At 41.2% G+C, this 23,325-nt stretch overlaps 1 protein-coding gene across 9 annotated transcripts in view; it reads left to right on the top strand.

The window, feature by feature from the left end:
• LOC113658405 (zinc finger protein 521) overlaps positions 1-23,325 on the top strand; it is a 130,051-nt gene that overhangs the window by 53,091 nt on the left and 53,635 nt on the right. For 7 of the 9 annotated variants that reach the window (XM_027170809.2, XM_047821233.1, XM_047821232.1 and 4 more), the window contains 2 exons: positions 8,004-11,479; positions 11,614-11,698. In XM_027170809.2, the coding sequence (XP_027026610.1) occupies positions 8,004-11,479; positions 11,614-11,698 (3,561 nt within the window). The remainder of the gene's footprint in view (positions 1-8,003; positions 11,480-11,613; positions 11,699-23,325) is intronic. The other 2 variants (XM_047821228.1, XM_047821234.1) reach the window with 1 other exon arrangement.

Here is a 23,325-nt window from a genome sequence, read left to right as displayed (position 1 = left end):
TGTTCAGCCAAAAATGACCCACTTACACTTTTGATAAAAAACAATAAAAATATATACTTTTTTTCCAACATGAAACTTTATATGCTCGGTTTGGGTTTTTTTCTAAAGAACATGAATCACATTTTGTTTTTAAATAAACAAAGTCACAATTACAGAGATTGAATTAAAACCATCTGGACATGAAAGTAACAAAAAAAATAAATAAATACTGACCTTTATGAATGTGAACCAGAAACACACTGTCACTGTACACACACCTGGAAGAAATTACACATGTGCATACTTGCATAAGGATATTTCTATAAATAACTCTAAAGATTGAGATTTATTGTTTCGGTTCATTTTTTAAGGTAAGGAACACGACATTTGTAGCCGTCCTTCTGTAGAAAAACAGTCGAGGACGGTGGTGTGGTGTTATAAACATGAGTCACTGTTACCACCCGATAATTGAGGATTTTACAAACAAAAGCATATTCTGAAGTGTTTCATTCCTCTGACACCGTATCACTTATGTTATAACAGCTATAATCATATACATGACTCCTTCACTCACCAATGTTTCTTTGTTTTTCTTCCTGAAGTTGTCGGGTTACCAAGAAACTAAAAAAATACCAAGTCCTAAGTCTGAAAACTTAAAGTTACAGCTGTACCTCGGATTGTTACAACGTTCTAGCGATTAACGTCATATCGGAAAGCTGTAGCAAATCAACAAGGATACACTTTTCATTGTTGTAAGAACCATTTATTTGCCGGCGATTATATACACAATATATTATATTGCATCAAGATATTGTTTAATTGTATGGAAAAAGTAAAAGTAAAAAGAAAGAAAGAAAGAAAGAAAGAAAGCTAGTGTTACTTTTTGGGTGGACAAAACGTTTTAGCTTAAAGGCAGGGTCTCCGATTTTTGAGCAATGCTTCAGAAAACTGAATAATAAACAAAAATCAAAACAAAACAAACGTGTAGCCAATGAGCAGAAAGGGGCGGGGCTTGTCAATATGCGGCGGAGAGAGTGTTCAGTGCGCATGTGTGACGTTAGCAGAAAGCGGTTTTAACATTGACATGGAGGATAAAAACAAAGAAAGAAAGAGAAGAAAGACTTACGATAAGGACAAGAAGTAGGACGTGTTAATATAGGATCAGCTTTCCAGCGCTGGAGAGAACTGAAGGAGCAGGAAGTTGGCCACATATTCACAGGTTGGAGTTTCCCGAGTCAATAACTCCTGAGCTAAACGCTGTTACTACACAAATAACACCTCTTTTCTATCGTAGTAATGTAGAGACACAGCTACAACCGCGTTTTGTGTAGTAACAGCGTTTAGCTCAGGAGTTATTGACTCGGGAAACTCGACTTTACTTAAGACGCCGAGGCGCTTTCTTCCTTCTCGATAGGTGAGTAACGTTGGTTTTGCTTTGTTACACAGAACTAATATATGCCTTTGTCCTTTACATGATTATGCTTGTGTGTCATTTTTGCTTGTTTGTTTATCTGCAATCGTATTGTTCTTCCCTTCAGCTATGATAAAGACACATTTCTTTCCATTATTTGCCTGGGTTACGTATGTATGTGTGGGCGGAGCTATCGATACAGGGGTGGGACCCATTTGGGTTAGGGGCGTGTTTGTTTTGGTGATTTTATATGTCAACATTGGCTTTCAAACACCGGAGACCCTGCCTTTAACATATTAAAAACAGACTAAAGTTACACTTACGTCAGAATTAAAATGAAAAGCGATTAGAACATCTAAGTACTAAGTGAATTTTTTGTTTTAATTTCTGGATAAATTATAAAACCCGTGACTTATTTTATTAGAAAAGGTCCTTATGAATCATTGAGCACTTCTGTCCTTTCAAAAATAAGTCAAAATTCACTTCTCACAGTTAAACCAAGACTGTTTTTTTTTTTAATCTGTATTGTTGCTCCAGAATTCACTTTACTTTCATGATATTGTCTTGGGCCGAAGCTGGACAAGAGCAGGAATTTCTCATCTTGCCCAGGTTGATGTTCCCCAGGCCTGCCTCTGCTGGAAAAAGCCAGGCTGGGGTTAAAGGATGAGTGACTGCCCTAGTTTTTCCACACTGCTCTGTCATTTTTCTTCACTTTCCCAGGCAGCCAGTGGCGCTTTGCACAAGACATTGACCAAGTGCCTGTGTCCAGTCTGGGACACTATTAAATTTGGACAAAAGTAGTTGATGAGACAGAAATTGAGCAAACGGCCATAAAGAGAGTACTCCTTCAAAAAAGCCTGTGTGTGTGTGTGTGTGTGTGTGTGTGTGTGTGTGTGTGTGTGTGTGTGTGTGTGTGTGTGTGTGCGTGCTTGGACATGTGCCATCAGAGGTTGTTTATTGTTGCCATGGCACTCCTGAACTCCATGTCATGGTGGCATACATACACAAAGACACGGGTACACACTCTTTCCTCTTTCGATAAGGCAGATTGAACTGATCGATTGCTTGGAGTGACATTTCTCAGTAATGTGTAAAGAACCATATTGTGTTTACTTTAGAAGCAGAAATAGATAGATGGAAAGATAGAGAGAGAAGGGGGATGAAGATGAGAAGAAAATATGCTTGCTGTGTTTTTTATTTTTTTCTTTCTGGCAATTGCATTTCTAAAATAAAAAATGAATATAATTTAATCATAAAAGCAAAGAAAAATAGAAGGAAATAAAAGAAAACACAAGAACATTTCCCTTTTAGAATCCCTTCTTAATTGTATTTCCATAATGCTTACTTCTCCATTGCTTTTGTCTTCACGGCCTTTCGGTATCTACTGGTGTTCTAGCTTCAAAAATTCTGGCACCCTGTAAACTCCACTGATCTGAAATCACAATACAGGTGATGAAAAAATAAATGGTGATATGTTCTACTCTCTCTCTCTTTTTTTTTTTTTTGCCCAGTTGGTGATAAGTGGTCGTGTCAAATACAGCATTGCATGTGATACCGCTGTTCAGACTTTTCAATGCTCTGTGTTGTATCTGGGCTTTGTGACACATCAGCAGCCTCCAGGGGAATATTCAACAGATATTTTATTTCTGCTTCTGTTAAGACGTTTTCCTTCTTCCTTTCCTTCTCACAGTATGAAGCAAGGTCAAAGTCAGACACGTTGAAGTTTGAAGTCAGTGAATAAACACAACTAAACCAAACTCAATCTTGTTCAGGATGCAAACCAGAAAACTCGGCTATTCAAATTATTTTTGAGCAGCCACTTGTAATTAGGAATTGAAGGATTATTTAGGTTAAGAGCGGTAATATCTGATTAGTGCTAATTGAATATGACATCTTCCTACAAACATTTCTATATTCAAACAGATTCCCTCAATCATTCATTCATTCATTCATTTCCTACCGCTTATCCGAACTACCTCGGGTCACGGTGAGCCTGTGCCCATCTCAGGCGTCATCGGGCATCGAGGCAGGATACACCCTGGACGGAGTGCCAACACATCGCAGGGCACACACACACACACTCATTCACTCACTCACTACGGACAATTTTCCAGAGATGCCAATCAACCTACCATGCATGTCTTTGTATCGGGGGAGGAAACCGGAATACCCAGAGGAAACCCCCGAGGCATGGGGAGAACATGCAAACTCCACACACACAAGGCGGAGGCCGGAATCGAACCCCCAACCCTGGATGTATGAGGCGAACGTGCTAACCACTAAGCCACCGTGACCCCCCAGATTCTCACATTATAAAATTATACTTCTGTGTAAAATATAGGTAGACTAACCGAATTCTTGGTAGTAAGAATATAAAACATTGTCAGCGAATTCTACCATGTTTGCTACAGAATTATGTTCAGTACAAATCACTATTAGCTGAACTGTGTAGATAAGTTCATTAACTTTTCCATAGGACTCTCCAGTCTTTGGGGGAACCCTTTTCAATTTTCTATAGGGTTTAGGTGGTGCTCCATGGTCTAGTCTTCTCTAGAGATTTCCATCCTTATGTCGTGGGCTTATTTTTCCATAAGGTTTTCCTTATGAAAACTTCTGATGGCTGCTATGGAACCCCAATCTGTAGAGCCTTTCAATATAGATGGTAGCCAGTGGTCTGCTTCTGTAGATCTGTTAATCCTTAATTGGTGTTAATTGGTGGAGTTCCTTTCCAGTCTGTGGGCACTCTACACTCTTTCAGAGGGCTGCTCACCTTCAGGGGTAGCCTGTTGGTGTTTCCAACCTTAGGTGATGGCTTGTGGACTTTCCCAACCTGAGGTGCTTCCCTGTAGGTCTTCCCCAATCTTAGGGACTTGCTGTGGACTTCAATAAGGATTTCGAAACGTATGGAGGGTTCAGAAGCCTGTTGAGGATGAAGCATCAACCAGTTTTTAGTCCTGTGAAGACCCTTAGTGTCCATTACACATCTGCACACCATTTTATGGATTAATGAGATACTTGATGTAGAAATCTGCTATATTACACTAACTAGGTTTTACCATTTAAAACCAAAAATCTTTTAGGCACAGGACTATGTGGATTATTTTTCCTAAACCACTTGGCTTCAAGTTTTCCTACAGCACTTGGGAGGCACTACGATCATGATTACTGATAAAATGATCAAGTACAAGGCTTCACAGCCTTAGATAACTACTTTCAGTATGTCAGAACCTTGTTAAACCAGTCGTGAGTCTGTTGGCAACGCTTCAGAAACTGTTAGTGCTTAATGCTGTAGACATACACTTTTATTGTAAACTGCAGTAATGAGAGAAGTAATGAATCCCCTCAACCCCCCATACACACACCATACACACCACACACACATTGCCAGTTAAGGTGCCATTTTTCACAGCAGACAGGTGCACTGAATGTGATTCTCTCACCTGTTTTTCTTTTTTTTTTGTACATTCCTCCAGTTGCAATCACAGAACAGGAGTTAGAGGAGTTTTTAGCTGAAGAGTTCAGCAATTAGCAAACAGCAACACTCATTAGCTCCCTCACAGCCCAAAGAAACACCCTGTTCTGCTGTTACCTTTTTTTTCTTTTTTTTTCTTTTTTATATATATATTTCTTTATCAGTTCTTTTTTGCTTCATGCTTTACCACAGTAACATCCTTTCTCCTAGATTTTGGAACAAAGATGCCTTCTGTTCTGTTCAGTACTGTTCAGTAGCATTTATAGAGTAATGCTATTAATCATTATAGTAGTCATTGTGCTCTATAACAGGACAGAGATTGGCACAACAAATAAAGACATATATGACATGTTTATGACACAGTTATGTACGGCTTATGCAGCAGGGTTCAAGTTTAAGCTCAGTATAAAACCAAGACATCAAACGTTGCAACTATCAAGGCTCTGGTATACAACTTGACATAAAATTTCATGGCAAATCAAGACCTCGTGCTTATGACATGGATCTGGCATGGTCAGTCTTATGATGCAGCCCTAAGTGATACTCGAGTTTCAATTGTTTTCATAATTAACACCTTAACAGTGGGAACAATTTCTGACAGTTTATTAATTTAGCTTTATTATTATAGCATCATTAACAGTTCTGTCTTTGTTGTATTTTCCTTACTGAAATGTCAATCATGGTTGTAGTTTGCATTCACCAAGAAGGATCTGATTCTGTCTTTAGACCAAAAGCGTAATTAATCATATACTACATTCTAACGGGACAGCCATTATTGTTCAAGCACAAATGCAGTCTATCTAGGAATCCAGACTGGATTATAGGGAATGTTTGTTGTGTGTGTGTGTTTGATAGAGTGGGCGGTGGGTATGCGCCAAAATGTTTGAATTTGGTGATGTGTTAAAAGGCTGAGATTCTCAGCATACTAAGCAGTCAACCTGTGATCCGATTCCCTTTGTTATCTTGTAATCTGACCAAACCAGGAGAAATGACATGGTTGTTGTTACCAGCTGAGCATGTGAGATTGTTATACACCTATTTGGTCTCCTCCCAAACGCTCTCCTACCAATAAATATGCTGAAACAGATGTCAAACGGGTATCCAGCTGTCCTTGTGCTGAACATTACAAATGTGTTGTTTTGCTCAGAGAGCTAGACTGCACCGAGTGCCAAAAAAATAAAAAAAAAAATTAAAATGCAAAGGAGGGAAAAGGGAAGAAGGAGGGGGTAAACTTGCATCATGAAGCAGCATCAGGCCCTAAGATGGAGGTCTTCCTCTAAGGCTGAGACAGGCTGCTAGCCAGGGGATGTTCAGGAAGGCTTTGGCAGTCCAACAAAGCCAGACCTTCAGCTGTAGGGTGGAGGTTTGCAGTGTGCAGCATCCCCTTTGGCTGGCTCACACAGACCACTGTCGTGAGCTGGGATATGTGTGTATTAGTGTGCATTGGTGTGTGTGTGTCTGTGTTTGTATGTGGAAAAGAGAGACCGCACTTATATTTACTCAGGCTGTCCTGGGTCTGGATATTTTTCGTCATGGTGAAGGGAGGGAAAAACACCGAGACAGTGAGGGAGAGAGCAAAGAGAGAGGAAAACAAGCTTTGCTCTTATCCTCTTGGCTCTCTAGAGGCTCTCTGTACTCTCCGGTTGGTGTTCACACACTAGTCTGGGGGCGGGTGCACGTTCTGACTGGCCAGCAGGATAGCCAAAAGGAGCCGATTAGAATTAACATGGCTTGCTTTCTACAAGTGCGCACCAGTACCTTACATTAAACAATACATTTATATAAAGTTAATTATATAGTATAACAGTATAATTATACTGTAAACGATACATAAACAGCGGGAACGTTTCAGTAGCTTATGAAACATTTAAACAGAAGACATATACAGTACTTAATGAATATGTTGTTCTTATGTACATGGATGCAGTATGTGGTTCAATTATGTCGGCTATTAATAGCGAAGACAATAAGGAAGTGATAATTAAATTGCCTTTCAACATCTATTAAACACTATTAACTGAGGCATATTAGAAACAGTAGATTTAATATCTTTTTTTTTTTAAGTTGGCGTGTTGCCCAGGGTGGGAGATTTCCAGCAAGAGGACACCACAATGCTAGCCCATCAATGTGCCTCTTTCAGCAGTTTAAAGAACAGGAGGTCAACATGTGACCTCATCTGTTTCCTGAAGATTTGGGTACCGTGGGTTAAGCGATCAACAAGGGCATGTTATCGTGACCGAAGGCAGAGGACTATGTTCAAAAGAAAAACAATTAAAGTAGATGGAGAAGCCAGTCCAAGGATGGAGAGCAGGCTACATCCAAAAAGGTGTTCCTGCAGATGTCTCATAAATCTTGCCTGTTTCCCTTTGTTGTTCCCAAATCAGCTCTTTTTTTTTTTTTTTTTTTACTAGTTGTAAGTATTACACTTGCACGTGTAGTGGGTGTGTACATAATCAATTAGAAACAAAACAAAGTATTGCTAATAGTTATGGACTACTACATGAATTAATATAGCAGTGATTTTCACTCCAGTGTATGTCAGTCCAATTTGTCTGATGGCATAAGTAGTCATGCGATATGCCAGATCACCAACTGGTTTCTTTTTTTTTTTTTACCCCTAAATCATTTAGCTATCATGTTGTTCATGGTATTCTTGCTAAATGGTGGTATAAAAACAACAAATGAAGGCTTTGAAGTGGACCGGGGCTTCTTGTGGTCATTTTTTTTTATAACAGTGAAGGCTATTGTTAAGTATTAATTCATCTAATTTCTGGTGTCTTTCTAAACAAACACATGCCCCACAGATAGCGACTGAATTTAAATGTCAAAAATGGCTTTTTCTGTCTCAGTGGGTATTGCTATTAGGTGGCCCCATACAAGGTTAATTTCTCTCTTTTTCTTTTATGGAAATCTTTTTTGTCATTATAATTGAATACCACACCACATCTCTCTCTCTCTCTCTCTCTCTCTCTCTCTCTCTCTCTCTCTCTCTCTCTCTCTCTGATTCTGTACATACGTTTTTGTTGTAGAAGTCATACAAGCATACGAAAACTATTATATATATGTAATGGATAGCCTTCTTTTTTTTCTGTATATTTTTAGTTAAAAGTATTTATTTGTTTATTTTTATTTTATTTGTAGATGGGGCTGATTTAGAAGATGACCCATCCTGTTCCTGGCCTGCTTCTTCACCATCTAGTAAAGACCAAACGTCTCCAGTCCACGATTACGATTTTGGTGAAGATGAAGGAGGCCCTGGCTTGCCCTACCCATGCCAGTTCTGTGACAAATCATTCAGTCGTCTGAGCTTCCTTAAGCGCCACGAGCAGAGCCATAGTGACAAACTCCCTTTTAGCTGTACCTTCTGTAGTCGTCTATTCAAGCACAAGCGCAGCCGCGACCGGCATATCAAGCTCCACACTGGTGATAAGAAGTACCACTGCAGTGAGTGCAACTCTGCTTTCTCACGCAGTGACCACCTGAAGATCCATATGAAGACACACGCCACAAACAAGCCTCATAAATGCCCTGTGTGCCGCAGAGGGTTCCTGTCTTCCAGCTCCCTCCTTGGACACATGCAGGTGCATGAAAGAGGGAAGGAAGGTCAGAGTACAGCAATCTCTGGAGCAGAGGAGTGGAAGCTAAAGGAAGCACGCAAGTGCAGCCGCTGTGAAGAGGGCTTTGATGTGCCCGAGGAGCTCCAGAAGCACATTGCAGAGTGCCACCCTGAGTGCTCACCCCCAGAAGAAGGGAGTCTAGGGCCTGGTCTGCAGTGCATCTATTGCCATGAGCCATTTGGTGATGAGGGTACTTTACTTAGCCATATTGATCAGGCGCATAGTCGAGACCAAAAGGGCCACATGTGCACTGTATGCTCTGAGCACTTCCCTACTGTGGAGGAGTTGTATGCACACATGGACATTCACCAACTCCCAGAGTCCAGCAACCACAGCAACAGTCCTTCTTTGTTGACTGTAGGATACACATCTGTTTCAAGCACCACTCCAGACTCAAACCTTTCTGTTGATAGTTCAACCATGGTAGACAGTGTTCCCACAATGCCCAAGACTCGTGGAAGAAGAAAACGTGCTGCTCAGCACACAAATGATATTTGTGGGCGGCCTGCTAAACAGCCTAAAGTAGCTTACAGTTGCATCTACTGCAACAAACAAGTATTCTCCAGTCTTGCTGTCCTCCAGATTCACCTAAAAACAATGCATGTAGATAAACCTGAGCAGGCTCATACTTGCCAGTTCTGTTTAGAGATCCTCCCATCTCTGGTCAACCTAAATGAGCATCTGAAACAAGTTCACAATGCTGAAGATCCATCAACCATACTTGCTAGCTTGTCTGATGCCTTGTTACAGTGTAACTTTTGTCCGGAGATGCTCGGCGATCTCAATGCCTTGCAGGAACACATCCGTTGCTCACATGGCTTTCCCAGCCCAGTAGCCAAGGAAAGCAATGCCTTTTTTTGCCCCCAGTGCTTCATGGGATTTCTGACAGAGACTACGCTAGAGGAACACGTACGACAGACCCACTGTGATTCTGGAAGCTTGAGATTTGACTCTCCACTTGCAGTCACTCCTAAAGATCCCATTGTGGAGGTGTATTCCTGTTCTTATTGCACCAACTCTCCCATCTTCAACACTGTATTGAAGCTGAACAAGCATATCAAGGAAAACCACAAGAACATTCCCCTGGCATTGAATTATATCAACAATGGAAGAAGAACCCATAGAGCCCTTAGCCCTTCATCCTCCATATCTGTAGATCAAGCCACCCTTCTGAAACATGGCAGCACTTCATCCCGCTCAGCAAGTGAATTCATCTGTAACCAGTGTGGTGCAAAGTACACAAGTCTTGATCTTTTTCAGACTCACCTGAAGACTCACCTTGATGGTATGCTACCACAGCTCACCTGTCCACAATGCAACAAAGACTTTCCCAGCCAGGAAGCACTGTTGAAGCATGTGACTGTCCACTTTACTATCACTTCCACATACTACATATGTGAAAGTTGTGACAAGCAGTTCACATCCGTAGATGATCTGCAGAAGCACCTTCTTGATATGCACACCTTTGTGTTCTTTCGCTGCACTCTTTGCCAAGAGGTATTTGACTCTAAAGTCTCTACACAGCTTCATCTAGCAGTTAAACACAGCAATGAAAAGAAAGTCTACCGCTGTACATCTTGCAACTGGGATTTCCGCCATGAGACTGACCTTCAACTGCATGTCAAGCACAGTCATTTGGAGAACCAGGGCCGGGTTCACCGCTGCATCTTTTGTGGCGAGTCGTTTGGCACAGAAGTTGAGCTGCAGTGCCATATTACCACACACAGCAAGAAATATAACTGTCGTTTCTGCAACAAGGCTTTCCATGCTATCATCTTGCTGGAACGTCATTTACGTGAGAAGCATTGTGTGTTTGAGGGAAAGGCCCAGAACTGTGGAACCAATGGCTCTACAAGTGCTGGTGGGGAATTAGTTGCTAAAGATGATGCAGAACTGCAGGGCATTCTCACAAACAGCCATGGAGGACCAGGTACAGGAGAGTCTCACAACAGTCATGATGGAAGTGAAGAGGATGTTGAGTCTTCAGAGGTCATGTATACTTGTGACATCTGTGGGGCATCTTATACTATGGAGTCTCTCCTGACCAATCACCAGCTCCGTGATCACAATATCCGACCAGGAGAGACCGCGATGCACAAGAAGAAGGCAGAAATAATCAAGGGGACCCACAAATGCAATGTTTGCTCTAGAACATTCTTCTCTGACGCAGGGCTCCGGGAACATATGCAAACTCACCTGGGACCTGTAAAGCATTACATGTGTCCCATTTGTGGGGAACGCTTCCCCTCTCTGCTAACTTTGACAGAGCATAAGGTTACCCATAGTAAGAGCTTGGACACAGGCAGCTGTCGAATTTGCAAGTTACCATTACAGAGTGAGGAAGACTTCCTGGAGCACTGTCAAATGCATCCAGATTTACGCAACTCCCTGACTGGTTTTCGCTGTGTGGTCTGCATGCAGACCGTTACTTCAACCTTAGAGCTGAAGATCCATGGCACCTTCCACATGCAGAAGACAGGAGCCATGTCTGTCAATCACCCTATTGGGCGTGCCACGCTTCCTCACCACCAACATCATCAAAGTCAGAAGCTTTTTAAGTGTGCTTCATGTCTTAAAGAGTTCCGCTCCAAGCAGGACATGGTAAAGCTTGATATCAATGGACTACCCTATGGTCTCTGCGCCACATGTGTAAGTGCTAGCAAAAGCTCCAGTCCAACTATAAATGGTGGAAAGCAGCAACAACCAGGGGGGCAAACACCAGCACCCTCTAACGCAGGGTGGAACCAAGGGGAAAGTTTGAGCCCCTGTGGTGTAAAAAGAAAGGGGACCAACTATTCTACATCATCCTCTTCATCAATATCATCAACTGTTGCCAAGACAAGATGCTCCAGCTGCAATGTGAAGTTTGAGTCAGAGGTAGAGCTTCAGACACATCTTCAAACAGTGCACAGAGAGCAGTCAGGAGAGGGAAGTGGCAGTCAGGTGAGGACCCCTCAAGGATCCCCCATGCCAAGAGTGAGTCCTTCCCAAAACGATGAGGTAAGGCAAATTCACATTCTTGTAGGCTTTTACTTTTTCTCTCAGTGCCATTTGGTGCAATCAGGTTTAATTAGGTTTCTACTCTATTTCTACACTACATTCTATGCTACCTGTCTTTTTTTTTTTTTCCACAGAAGAAGACATACCAGTGCATTAAATGTCAGATGGTCTTCCATAGTGAATGGGACATTCAGGTTCATGTGGCAAATCATATGCTTGGTAAGTCTGATACCTATATCTTACAATTTCACATTTTCCTCACATTTATTTCAAATGTATATTTTTCACATCTGTTTTCTAACAGCTGTTTGGTGATTTGGAGGGAAAAATGCACTGAAAATCTGATGTTAATGCACAAAGCCTAAATCATGACCGTCTAATCAGTAATCCGACACCTTAACCACTAGGCTACCACATTGTTTATTGATCTTCACTAACCACTTCATGGTCATGGTGATTAAAGTAGACTAGGTGCAATTGAAGGGCAACATAAATTTTACATATGCTTTTATTAATTAACTCTTTAAAAAACACTGAAAATTAGTGTTTAAACACGTCGTTAGGATCAGAACCGGTTTCTGGGTGAGAGATTTCTTAACGTATGGGAAATCATTGTCATCAGTATAACTGGAGGCAGGATTGGTGTATGTGCATTGTAGAAGACACTCTTCTGAAACATTTGGAAAGTATTTAAAAAAAATTGTGTTTGGTTTTACTGGAAGACAAAATGATTTTTTTTTATTACAGGATGTTTTCTTTGCTCAATTTTTTTTTTTTTTTTGTAAAACTATATCAAAGACATGAGGTTGAGGTGAAAGGTGGTCAAGGGAAGGTGGACACACAACCTGCATAAAAATCAGCTTTGTGTAAAGTGTTGTGTTGCATTATGGGCTACATGTTGACTATATATACATATATATAAATTTATGGCTCTAATTACATACCACAGTTCTCACAAACACTGTATTATTGTGTAATGAGTATCAGCAACATGAATATATATTAAACCTGAAAATAGAGACTTTTTGACCAAGCACGCCTTTTTACCAGGCAGTACACAAGAAAAAAAAATTTCAAACACATTATTGCTTCATGGTACTGATTTATTTATTTACATTATTAATATTGCATAAGTCTGTGAATGATAAAGTACATGTATTAATGAGTTTCTCGGCTCTAAATATTCACACTCACCCACACCGACAGCATCCTTTATTAATATTCAGTTTGAATATCTGAGACAGCATTCTTTGCTGACGTTTTATTCCTTAAGTCCTCTGGTTATAGCTAAATGGAATTCTGTTCTTCATGCATTCATTTTTTTTTTTTGTTGCTTTTGCTGGATCTTTCTTTACACTGCAATTTATAATGTCAATTTTGGGAATGTTTAAGAACATGGAGAATAGTTTAGTTCATAAACCATTCAAACCTTTATTTCACTCCTAGCGAGATATTGAAATGTATTGTTTAATTGAGTGTGATGGACAGATTTACAAAGTAGGTAAAAAACACTAAATCTGTTAATGGGTATTTGGATAGTTTTAAATAGTTTTAAAAAGCACAGTCCATACTCAGGTGTCCACTACAGACTTCGTTTGACACTTCTGATGGGTGATGGTATTAGGTGGGTTGGGCTTTTTTTTTTTTTTGGGAGTGGTGGTAGCTGGGGCAGATCTGGACTGGATCGTAATTACCTTACAGACAGCATGTGCCAGAAAAGCAAAACTGGAAGGGAGAAGCAGAGGCCTCATTTGGAAAAGGGTCCAAATGCCTTTTCCCTTGAAAAAAGGGGACACTTTCTCCTTTTAATGGCCATCTGCACAGGAGAGGCGAAACGAGAGGCCGGGGGTCATCTCCGCTCAGCTGTCACTGTTATTAGCGTAGGTAATGGAGCAGGCGCTCCTCTCTTAGGGGTGCTGTTCCTGGCCTTACGCTTCTTGCTTTATGGCTGTTGATTCACCCCGATAGCTCTATATATATATGACACGATGGCACAAAATAGAATAAAGTAAATTAGCATGTCCTCTGAGTCTAATCTGAGATATGGCCACTAAGAAAGAGACTCCAAAAAAGCACAGAGCAATTTTGATATGTTGCTCTGTTCCACCTTCTCACCCATCGTCCCTATGACCCCCAAAATCAAATTGAATAAAGTATCCCTTAGAATTTAGAGAATTCATAACTTCAGTGATGTGATGATGAGGCCAGCTTTTGTGTAATGGACCCAAGTGGACATGTGTGGCTTTGTGTGGGAAAAGGGAAATATATAACATCCTAATCGTGTTTCTGGTGAGGAAAGTGGTGTGTATTGGCCTGGACCAGTAGCAGCATGCCCTTGGGAGGAAAGAGATTGCTCTCAAGGTCCAGATGGATCCATCCACATTCGCCATACAGCTGGCCATTCAGATCATGGGACTCAATGTTATATTCCTGTCCATCTGTAGGAAAAAAACAAATTGAAAAAAATTCGATTGCTGGTGACCGCGGAGCAATTTCGAAGCAGGCCAGAAGACAGCTGGCCTCTCTTTAGTTTGGAGTTTGCTGGCATGGCTAATTCAACCAACTAAAGGCATGCGATGTGTCACCAGAGAGGGTGAAAGGAAGACGGGAAGAGTGGATGCCAGGGTTTATGCCTCTCTGAGCTTCTGTGGTCACTATCAAAACTGTCATTAACTTCCTAGCTTTTGAAGGATGTTTATTACGGCCTGCATGTGCCCATTGTACACACTTCAGATGTGTTTCCTCTACAGACAGAAGCTTGGCATTCAAGGTTCTGTGAATTCCATTTGAAGGCAAACATACATTTTTGTAGATTCTTGTATAGTTGAATAATCAATAATGACATTTAAATTTGTTTGACTAATTAAATGTTTTGCAAGGTCTTGGCAAATTAGACATAATATTAAAAAAAAAAAAACATTTCCCTCACTGTCCAGAGATACATGTGAAGGTCTTTTACTGACAGATAAGCCGAAAAGAATCACAGCAGCACTTCTGAATCCCCCTGTTTCTCGACAACAGTGTGAACTTTGACCCTTAAAGCTCCATAGGAGCCTATTTTCCCTTCAAGTTCTCCAGCTGAGCCAAAACCTCTTGCTTACTTCTCAGTACCCTGATGTGAGGTTGTCAGAAACAAGGAAAAAGGTTTAACTCTGCCATCCATCTCAGATATCCAGCAATCTCGCAAAGCTCCTTTGCTTTTTTAGGGGTCCAAGGGTCAATAGGATTCTTCTTTTTCTTCTTTTGCCAAAAATTTGAAGCTCTACAGAACATTTTTTTTCTTTTTTTCCTTTTCTTTTTAAACAAACAAGCAAACAACAAAAAACAAAACAAAAAAAAACCCCTCTGCCCACCTACTTTAGGAAACTAGTCAAAGAATCCTCAGGAAATTGGTACTCAGTATAGTCTGAACTTCAATAATGAAAAAACTTTGTAATGGTTGGAGACCTGTAATGATTGCCTGACTTCAGCCAATCAAATTTAGCAGGCGCTTCACACGGTTAGAATTGAACTACTGTAATGAAACTTCATTCATTCCTTCTTTCATTTTCTATCGCTCAACCAAACCTCTCGGATCTCAGGCGTCATCGGGCATCGAGGCAGGATACACCCTGGACGGAGTGCCAACCCATCACAGGGCACACACACACACTCTCATTCACACACACACTCACACACTACGGACAATTTTCCAGAGATGCCAATCAACCTACCATGCATGTCTTTGGACCTGGGGAGGAAGCCGGAGTACCCGGAGGAAACCCCCGAGGCACGGGGAGAACATGCAAACTCCACACACACAAGGCGGAGGCGGGAATCGAACCCCCAACCCTGGAGGGGTGAGGCGAATGTGCTAACCACTAAGCCACCGTGACCCCCGTAATGAAACTTGAAAATCATATTAATCTATGCAATCTTTCCTGAGGAACAGGGCACCAGGGTTTCTATTAGTAAAGGGTGCTTTTGGGTATTCGTTTGTTTGTTTTCTTTTTTTCTCCACTGGCCTTTCCCCCCCCCTTCTGTAAACAACTTGTGCCAAGCTGGTGGATGACGTTTTGAAGGACAGTCAGGAACTTTATAAGCAGGCAGACTGAATGTTCTGGAAAAGCTGATTTAAAGGGTCACCTTTTGGTGTGTTTTCTTTATATTTTTTTTTCAAGGTGGGAGGGGGTGAAAGCTGAGTGCATGCCCAGGCTTCCATCCGCAACACGGAAAGACAGAGAGAGAAAGAGAGAGAGAGAGAGAGAGAGAGAGAGAGAGAGAGAGAGAGAGAGAGAGAGATGCCTGGATCGATGGGCAGGAGGTGGGAAGGTGGTGAGGGTGGAGGGGGCTAGGGGGCAGAGTAGGGCGCACATTTACTGTACAGCTGGCCTCTCTGTGTGAAGCAGAACCGTGGGCTGCTACCAAGTGCGAGGAGATGAGAAGCAGAGAGATGAGAACAGGAGAGACAAGAGATTCCATCCTGCTTCCTCGTTCCTGCCTTCTGTTTTTAATCAAATTCGTTTCGATTTCCAGCCCGACGCCCGAACCCGACTCCTCCTCCGCTGTGTACGTCTGCGTCTCATGCATGCTTTGTCTCGGGGAAGAAAAAAAAAAAAAGAAGAGAAAAAGAGACTTCATTTGCTGTCCTAGAATTGAGAACACAAATTATCCATGACACTGTTGTCTGAGGAACCCATAGGAATAGTTTGAGCGATGACATGTTTACTGAATGTTAACTGACTATATAACAAATACACCCCATCAAGATGGTGCCAAGGGGATTGCCTGATCTGTGATATTATGATGGGTTCATAGAGATTCATTTACTTATTTATTTATTTCCGTTCTTTGGGTTGATCTCAATCCATATCGTTTGATTTTTAATCCTATTTAAATTCTCACAATAAATCCAAATAGTAAAGCAGAAATAAAATTCTCAATGTAAGTACTAATATTTCTTTTTCGTGTGCACCAAAGTACTGAGAGCAAGAGAGAGAGAGAGAGAGAGAGAGAGAGAGAGAGAGAGAGAGAGAAGTCATTGATCAGCAAGGTGTGTGTAATTGCTTATTAACACAACCACACTTCACTGCACAGAGGTGACTACACTAATGAATGGAGAAGCGTTATTAATCACCAATTAATAAATATGGGCCGGCTGCTCAATCTATGCTACACATGACCTGCTCAGCATGCTCAGAGTCACTCTGTTAAATTTCTCTTTTATTTTTTTTTGTCCTGAAAACAAACTCGCATCACTAGACACTCCTTGCTCTGTCTGTCTGTCTGTCTGCCTGAACAGAGGATTTAGATATTTCATAGTTTAGCAGCTTATAGTGTGAATGCGGGCCGCTTTCTGTTACAAATGGAAAATATTCAGAGGAAGTGGACCTTCAGATCAGGTTTTCAACATTGCTGAGTAGATATTAGTGTTTATGTTTGTTCCTACATTTTATTTCCTGACTAAAATGTGTTTTTTTTTTGTTTTTTGTTTTGCTTTGGAAATGAAAAAAGATATTTTGGAAATACTGTGCATGTTTTCATGAATTAACTAAACATGTAAAATTTTGAAAACTGGCAAGGAAGTGCGAAGTCATCATATTTGTAGATTTAATGTTAGTTTTAATATATTTTTTTTTTAAAAATTATAATCTATTTATCTATTTTCTTAACTTGTTTTTTTTTTTTTGCAGATTTACTTATTTATTTATTTATTTACTTACTGACTTACTTATGTTTAAGTCAATTTAGTCTTTTAGAGAGTGTTTCTCCGTTTGATGTTCCTATTAAATCCCTTTAAAACAAGTCTTCACTCCGATTTTTAAAGGCACCGTTCATCACCTCTGTGACTTTAGTTGCTCCTTTCTCAAGCCGCCAGAGGTAAAAGACCCCTCTGTGCTTTCACCCCGGGTTCCTACGCATGTTTTATTGATGGTGAGCGACGAAGGGGCCGCATCACATTAGCAGTCTTAATGCCACCCTTTCGTCTAACACTGAATGTTTGGGATAAAGTACTGGCTCATAGCGTTCGGCCTTCCGAACGTCCGGACACGGTGGAAGACATTGAGACGGTCATACCAACATTTTGGAATGGACAGCCGCCCAAGACCAAGGTTAGAGAGGAAGCTGGACTTGGAAAACTGGCCTCGTCCCAGAAACCCCTTAACTCTGAATGGAATCTCACTCCCTATGTGGCGTCTTTGATGGGTTTGGCACTTATCAGTTTTTTTTTTCCCTCTGTCTCCTGTTCCCATATGTACAAAGAAAGAGAAAAGGTCAAGGCCGAGACATCATTCACACTTAGACCGCTTGGCTTCAGTCAGTTGGCTTTGAAAGGGCAGATCCGACAGCGGGTATTCTGTCTCTGACTGATTTATGTGGTGATGTACAGGAACACTTCTCAAGCTCTGTTTCAGGAAAATCGATCATGAAGTACTTCCATAAGTTTACGTTTCCAGAGTTGTCCAACTAATGATATTTTGCTTCATGGGGTGGTGCCTAATATGCTACTAAATGCATTAGTTGTGCATAAGGAAGACCGCAGTACCATATTATTGTATGTATGCATATTTATTATACTGTATACCTCTCTATATACGGTAGAGAGATACATATACTGTATATGAATGGGACTTGACATATATTTGGTTTATATTTTGGGGGTTATGGTATACATCTGTGCTGTGTGTGTGTGTGTGTGTGTGTGTGTGTGTGTGTGTGTGTGTGTGTGTGTGTGTGTGTGTGTGTGTGTGTGCGGTTTAATAATAAGGAGAGAGTGGATTGGGTGGTGCGGCTGAGTGCCAGGCACATGGATGGCCATGGCAAGGTCAACAGCGCAGAAGAGGCGCAGTTACTGCACCCTCCACTCCTGCAGCTGAGAGAGGAGAGGGCCAGCCATCTGTCCACTCCTGCCTGCCATACCCGCAGAGCACACACACACACACACTCACACACTCACACACTCACTCACAAATGACACACACAAACACTGACTCACAAATGACACACACACCAACACAAACAGTCTGGCACACAATCACACTGTAATACACAAACACAGATGTACACACGGAACACACATGACACAAACACAGGCACAACACATCCAATACAAATACGGATGAGCAAATACGGCCATATGCACAAATCACACATTCGGCTAGGATGTTTTAGACGCTAGACTGCATGTCTAATAGACGTAGCGGCGACTTTGACGGCCAGGGTGGCTTGTTACCACATTCTAATATGAGTCACTGATGTTACATGAAACATTAAATGGACAAAAAGTACTTTGTGTTTGCAAATCGTTGTGGTATTAGAGGAGTGAATCGTTACGGGACGTGCTGTTAGGGGAAAATAATCAACTTCTGGGTAAAACGGTTGCCTCATTACACCAGACTGTAGTTGATCATTTTCCTATAACAACATACCCCCGAGTGTTGTCTTCCTCACATACGGTAGATTTTTCTATTGAAACCATAGTGTACTTATGTTTTATTCAGGTTCCGTCTTAGTAAGAGAAAAGTATAAACTTTTCAGTGCTTCAGAAGACTTCAGAAGTCCTTTGAGTTAGCTTTTATAATGTCATGCATGACTCTAGGTTAATTAAATACTCTAGATATGACTAAACAGTTATAATCAGGGGCTGCTAAAGGCCAGAGTCCTCATCTTTTCCCAAAGCCAAGTGTGTTTTTTTTTTCCTTTTTTTGTCAACAGTGAGACGTTTCCATCCAGAGATATTTTTTACCTTTAATGCGACCAAATTCTACTTGTTTTTCACCTTGCCGAGGCCCCCCGGGGTCAGCCGGAGAACGGGCTGCTGATTAGCGCAGCTCTCTCTTGCGAAGACCTTTACGATGCCCTCTGGCCGCAGCGGTGGAACCCTGTGGAATGTTCCAAAGCTCTCTAATAGGTTTCAGGTGCTTCGGGCCAACGGCCAGCCGCCAAGCCTCCCCCAGTCCCCGGCCAGTGCGCCACTATTTATTTATATCCTCCTGAACTACCTGATAGCCATAATGCAAAGGGTTAGCTAGTCAGGTTAGACCTTGACGGGATGCAAATAAAAGCGAGGTCGGATGATTTGTTGATTATGTTAAAGTTGGTTGTATGCAAGGTTTTTGTTTTGTGTAGGTAGAATGAATATAGCATATATTCATATATATTCCATTGAGGGAAAATTCACACATATGACCTCATGTCAACTTGCAAAGTTATTAACTGGCAGTTTCTCTAGAACATTCTGTAGAAGGCTAAGCTTCATACCAGTTAGGTTACAACCAATCACAATTATTTCCCATTTTACTCTCATAACAAGCTCATTCACTTATTAAACATTGGATTATTAAAGCCTCCGTGGGTCAATTAGTCTTCCCTACATGTTATATCAAACAAAGAGCCATAGTTTAGCATTAATTAATCAGCTCACAGTGATTGATAACGTCATCTCTCAAAGCTTAATATTGTTCAGTAAAAAATGTATCCTATTAAGTAAGGTGTGGAGAAAAATGCCTGCAGTTGTATGAAAATAATCAATGACAGGGTTTTAATGTGATGCCCCATGCTGTAAACTATACGACTTGGTTTCAGTAGCAGGGGGAAAAAAACAGCATTCATACAGTAGGTGCAATGTTTTCTAGAAGAATGGTCTGAATTATGGAAGGAAGAAAAGACTTAGGGTTGTGCAGATAGAGGAAATTAATAATCAGTGAGGCGACATAATGCAGTTTACTCTGATGCAGAGTTAGTTACCAGACTGTAATGGATTATTTTCCAATAGTTCCAATAATACGCAAGTGTTTATTTCGTATTATACCAGAGAAATCGGCCTGTTACCCAAACATTTATTTGTATGTATAAAAGAATAGCACGTTCATCTTATCGGTTACAATTAACGTCCGTCTCGTTTGGCTTTCTGCTGAAGGTAATTAGGCAAAAGAATGCAGCTTGCTATGTTACAGAGAAAGCACAAAGTAATTTGTCTGTCATGAGGAGTGTCAGAAAAACCTGCAGTTATAGTTCCAGCCTAGAGATACATGAGATTGCTGTGGATGGTACCATATACTGTACTAAACATGAAGGTGGCTTTGGACTGCGGTTGATAAGAACAGATTTGCTCTCTAGTTTCCAGCTGAGTAATGTACAGTACGTGTCATGATAAAACTAGCATGAATTTTCTGGTCAACGTTTTCCAAATTGCACTTTTTGACCATATAGTACAAGTTATAGAAGGGAAATGATTTACTTTCACAGTAGGTTGAGATGAGATTCTATCTCAAGACATTTTTCCTCACCACCGTCACCTCTGGCTGTCTCATAAGGGATAAATTTAAAATGTATGTAATAGATTTGAGACGAAGGACACGTTTGTTCTTAACAAGGTGAGAGAGTGCTTAAATATACTTTCCAATATTAGATATTTTTTAGACTATCGTTAAATCTTTTTTTAACTTTAAAAAGTATAATAAAGGGGCTTAGTGGTTAGCACGTTCGCCTCACACCTCCAGGGTTAGGGTTTGATTCACGCCTTGTGTGTGTGGAGTTTGCATGTTCTCCCCGTGCCTCGGGGGTTTCCTCCGGGTACTCCGGTTTCCTCCCCCGGTCCAAAGACACGCATGGTAGGTTGATTGGCATCTCTGGAAAATTGTCCGTAGTGTGTGAGTGAATGAGAGTGTGTGTGCCCTGTGATGGGTTGGCACTCCGTCCAGGGTGTATCCTGCCTCGATGCCCGATGACGCCTGAGATAGGCACAGGCTCCCCGTGACCCGAGAAGTTCTGATAAAGCGGTAGAAAATGAACGGATGAATGAAAGTATAATAAATAGCATGGTCTCGGACCAAATCATCAAGTCGAACAGTTTCCGTCAGCATTTCTTCTTTCAGAGCCTGACACTAGAGACTCCTTCCAAAACTCTTCCGAAAAAGAAAACGTAAACACACAAACATAAAGCAGCAGATTTCTATTATAAATCTGTTGAATGTATAAGGAGTGCATTAATATAATATAAACCCTTGCAGCTGGAATTATTGACAGTACTAATGTTATAAAAGACAAATCGAGACTTTCTGACCAATCAGACTCGCGAATTCAGCAGCGCTGACATATTAGCGATATCTTCGCACGGCTTGGCTGAAAGGCAGAAGCAATGTTGAGAGTTTGCATCACGTTATTAATTCCAACGCAGGCAGATGAGGAAGGTTTGTTCTTATGGGTGTGCAGTTGCATCAGTCATGGATGCCTTGCGATTGTCACCATGTGTTTCTATCAATATTAGTTTCTCCAATTGGCTTGAATATGGAATTCATAACAGTGCACCAGGGTGTTGGATGAACAGTGGTGCTTGTGAGCGATTTTTTCTCTTCAGAGTCAAATTTTAGGTTTTGTTTTTTTTCAGCGCACACACTAATTACACATATTTGGAAATGGATTTGAAAATTTCATTTCCTACATGATTTTTTTTTTTTTTTACCCCAAAAAGGCATCGCAAGCTCAGTTCCCGTTCTTTGTCTTGTACTGTCTTTCCGTTTGTCGCACAGCTCCCTTCCCCCGACATCTCCGTTTTTGGAGACGCAAACCTTAAGCCGCTCTCGCTCTGATTAATCCTTAAGGTTTATAATTACTAATTAACTTACTGAGCGACTTCTAATGTAGTCCCCCTTCAATGAGGTGCATGGAGGACAACAGATCATTAGCTTCAATAATGAATGTGGACAGGACAGATAATGGACTGTGATATGCCAGCTCTGACAGTTGTATTAAATGAGGCGAGGGTTCGCTGCGAATACTATGAACGCTCGGAGATCCGTCTTCTCCGGGTTGGATGGATGGGCGGAGGTTTGTCTAGTAAAATAAATGAAAAGGAGCGCTCCGGCATTATAATTGAGATTGAGTTTAATGTGAAAATGTATGAGGATTGGAGTAGGTAGAGATTCCAAACTCAAGTTGAAAATCAAACTGTAAAGTAACTTCGAAACACTAAACACTTCTGACTTTGTCAAGAAAGAAACAGTTCGCAAAGGAATTCCTTCATATTCATGACCGCGTGTGATTCCCATGGATATAAACAGCATCCGCGTGAGGGAAATCATCTAAATGTTACTACCACGTTCGAGGCTAAAGGGCAAACGCATGCTCAGCATTTTCATTTTTTAACAACTAAGAGGTGTTAATTGCTGTTTGATCCCATTAATGATGATAGCTATTGTCTCACACAGACTATCTGCTGTTATCCGCCTCCCTGGCACTTTTTTTTTTGCCAGCATCCCCCACCACCACAACCACAACCCCCCCTCCAAAACACAAACACACGCACACACAAATTCACATCGAGAAAAGATGCGTCTGGCGTAATGATTATTATCATTAAGAAATATTAATGTGCAAAGCAGTGGTGACCCAGAAGCTCATTACTGTCAGAAAGCTCGCACGAGTCGAAGCCAAAGCGGCTGTGTATGAGCGCCTCTCCACCTGCGCAAGGGCCACACAACCCACCCGGGGATCATGTCTTCTCCCGTGACCTCCTCATAACAGCTAACAGCTCCCTTACAATCTGTCTGTGTGTGTGTGAGAAAGAGAGAGAGGGCAAGAGAGCTGTGGGCGAAATGATTTTTGACCTTGTTTACTTTTCTATCATGAATTTACAGTTTGGAAAAAAAAAAAAAATGCCTGTGCATGTTTGTACATACCAACCCCTGCTCACACACATCGGGCAAAAAGATTGAATACAATGCATCACCTTTGTAACTGTAGGATTATTGTCTGCACCAGTTTATTAACCCCCGACTACTCTCATCATCCATCACTTTGTACGTATACAGCGGCTACAAAGTGTTGTTAGGTATTAGCATGATTAGCATGATGGTGTGTACAAC

This window comes from Tachysurus fulvidraco, chromosome 1 (assembly GCF_022655615.1).
Source record: "Tachysurus fulvidraco isolate hzauxx_2018 chromosome 1, HZAU_PFXX_2.0, whole genome shotgun sequence".
NCBI classification, from domain to species: Eukaryota; Metazoa; Chordata; class Actinopteri; order Siluriformes; family Bagridae; genus Tachysurus; species Tachysurus fulvidraco.
Note: the sequence above shows the minus strand (reverse complement) of the source record. Positions and strands in the feature narration are given on the sequence as shown.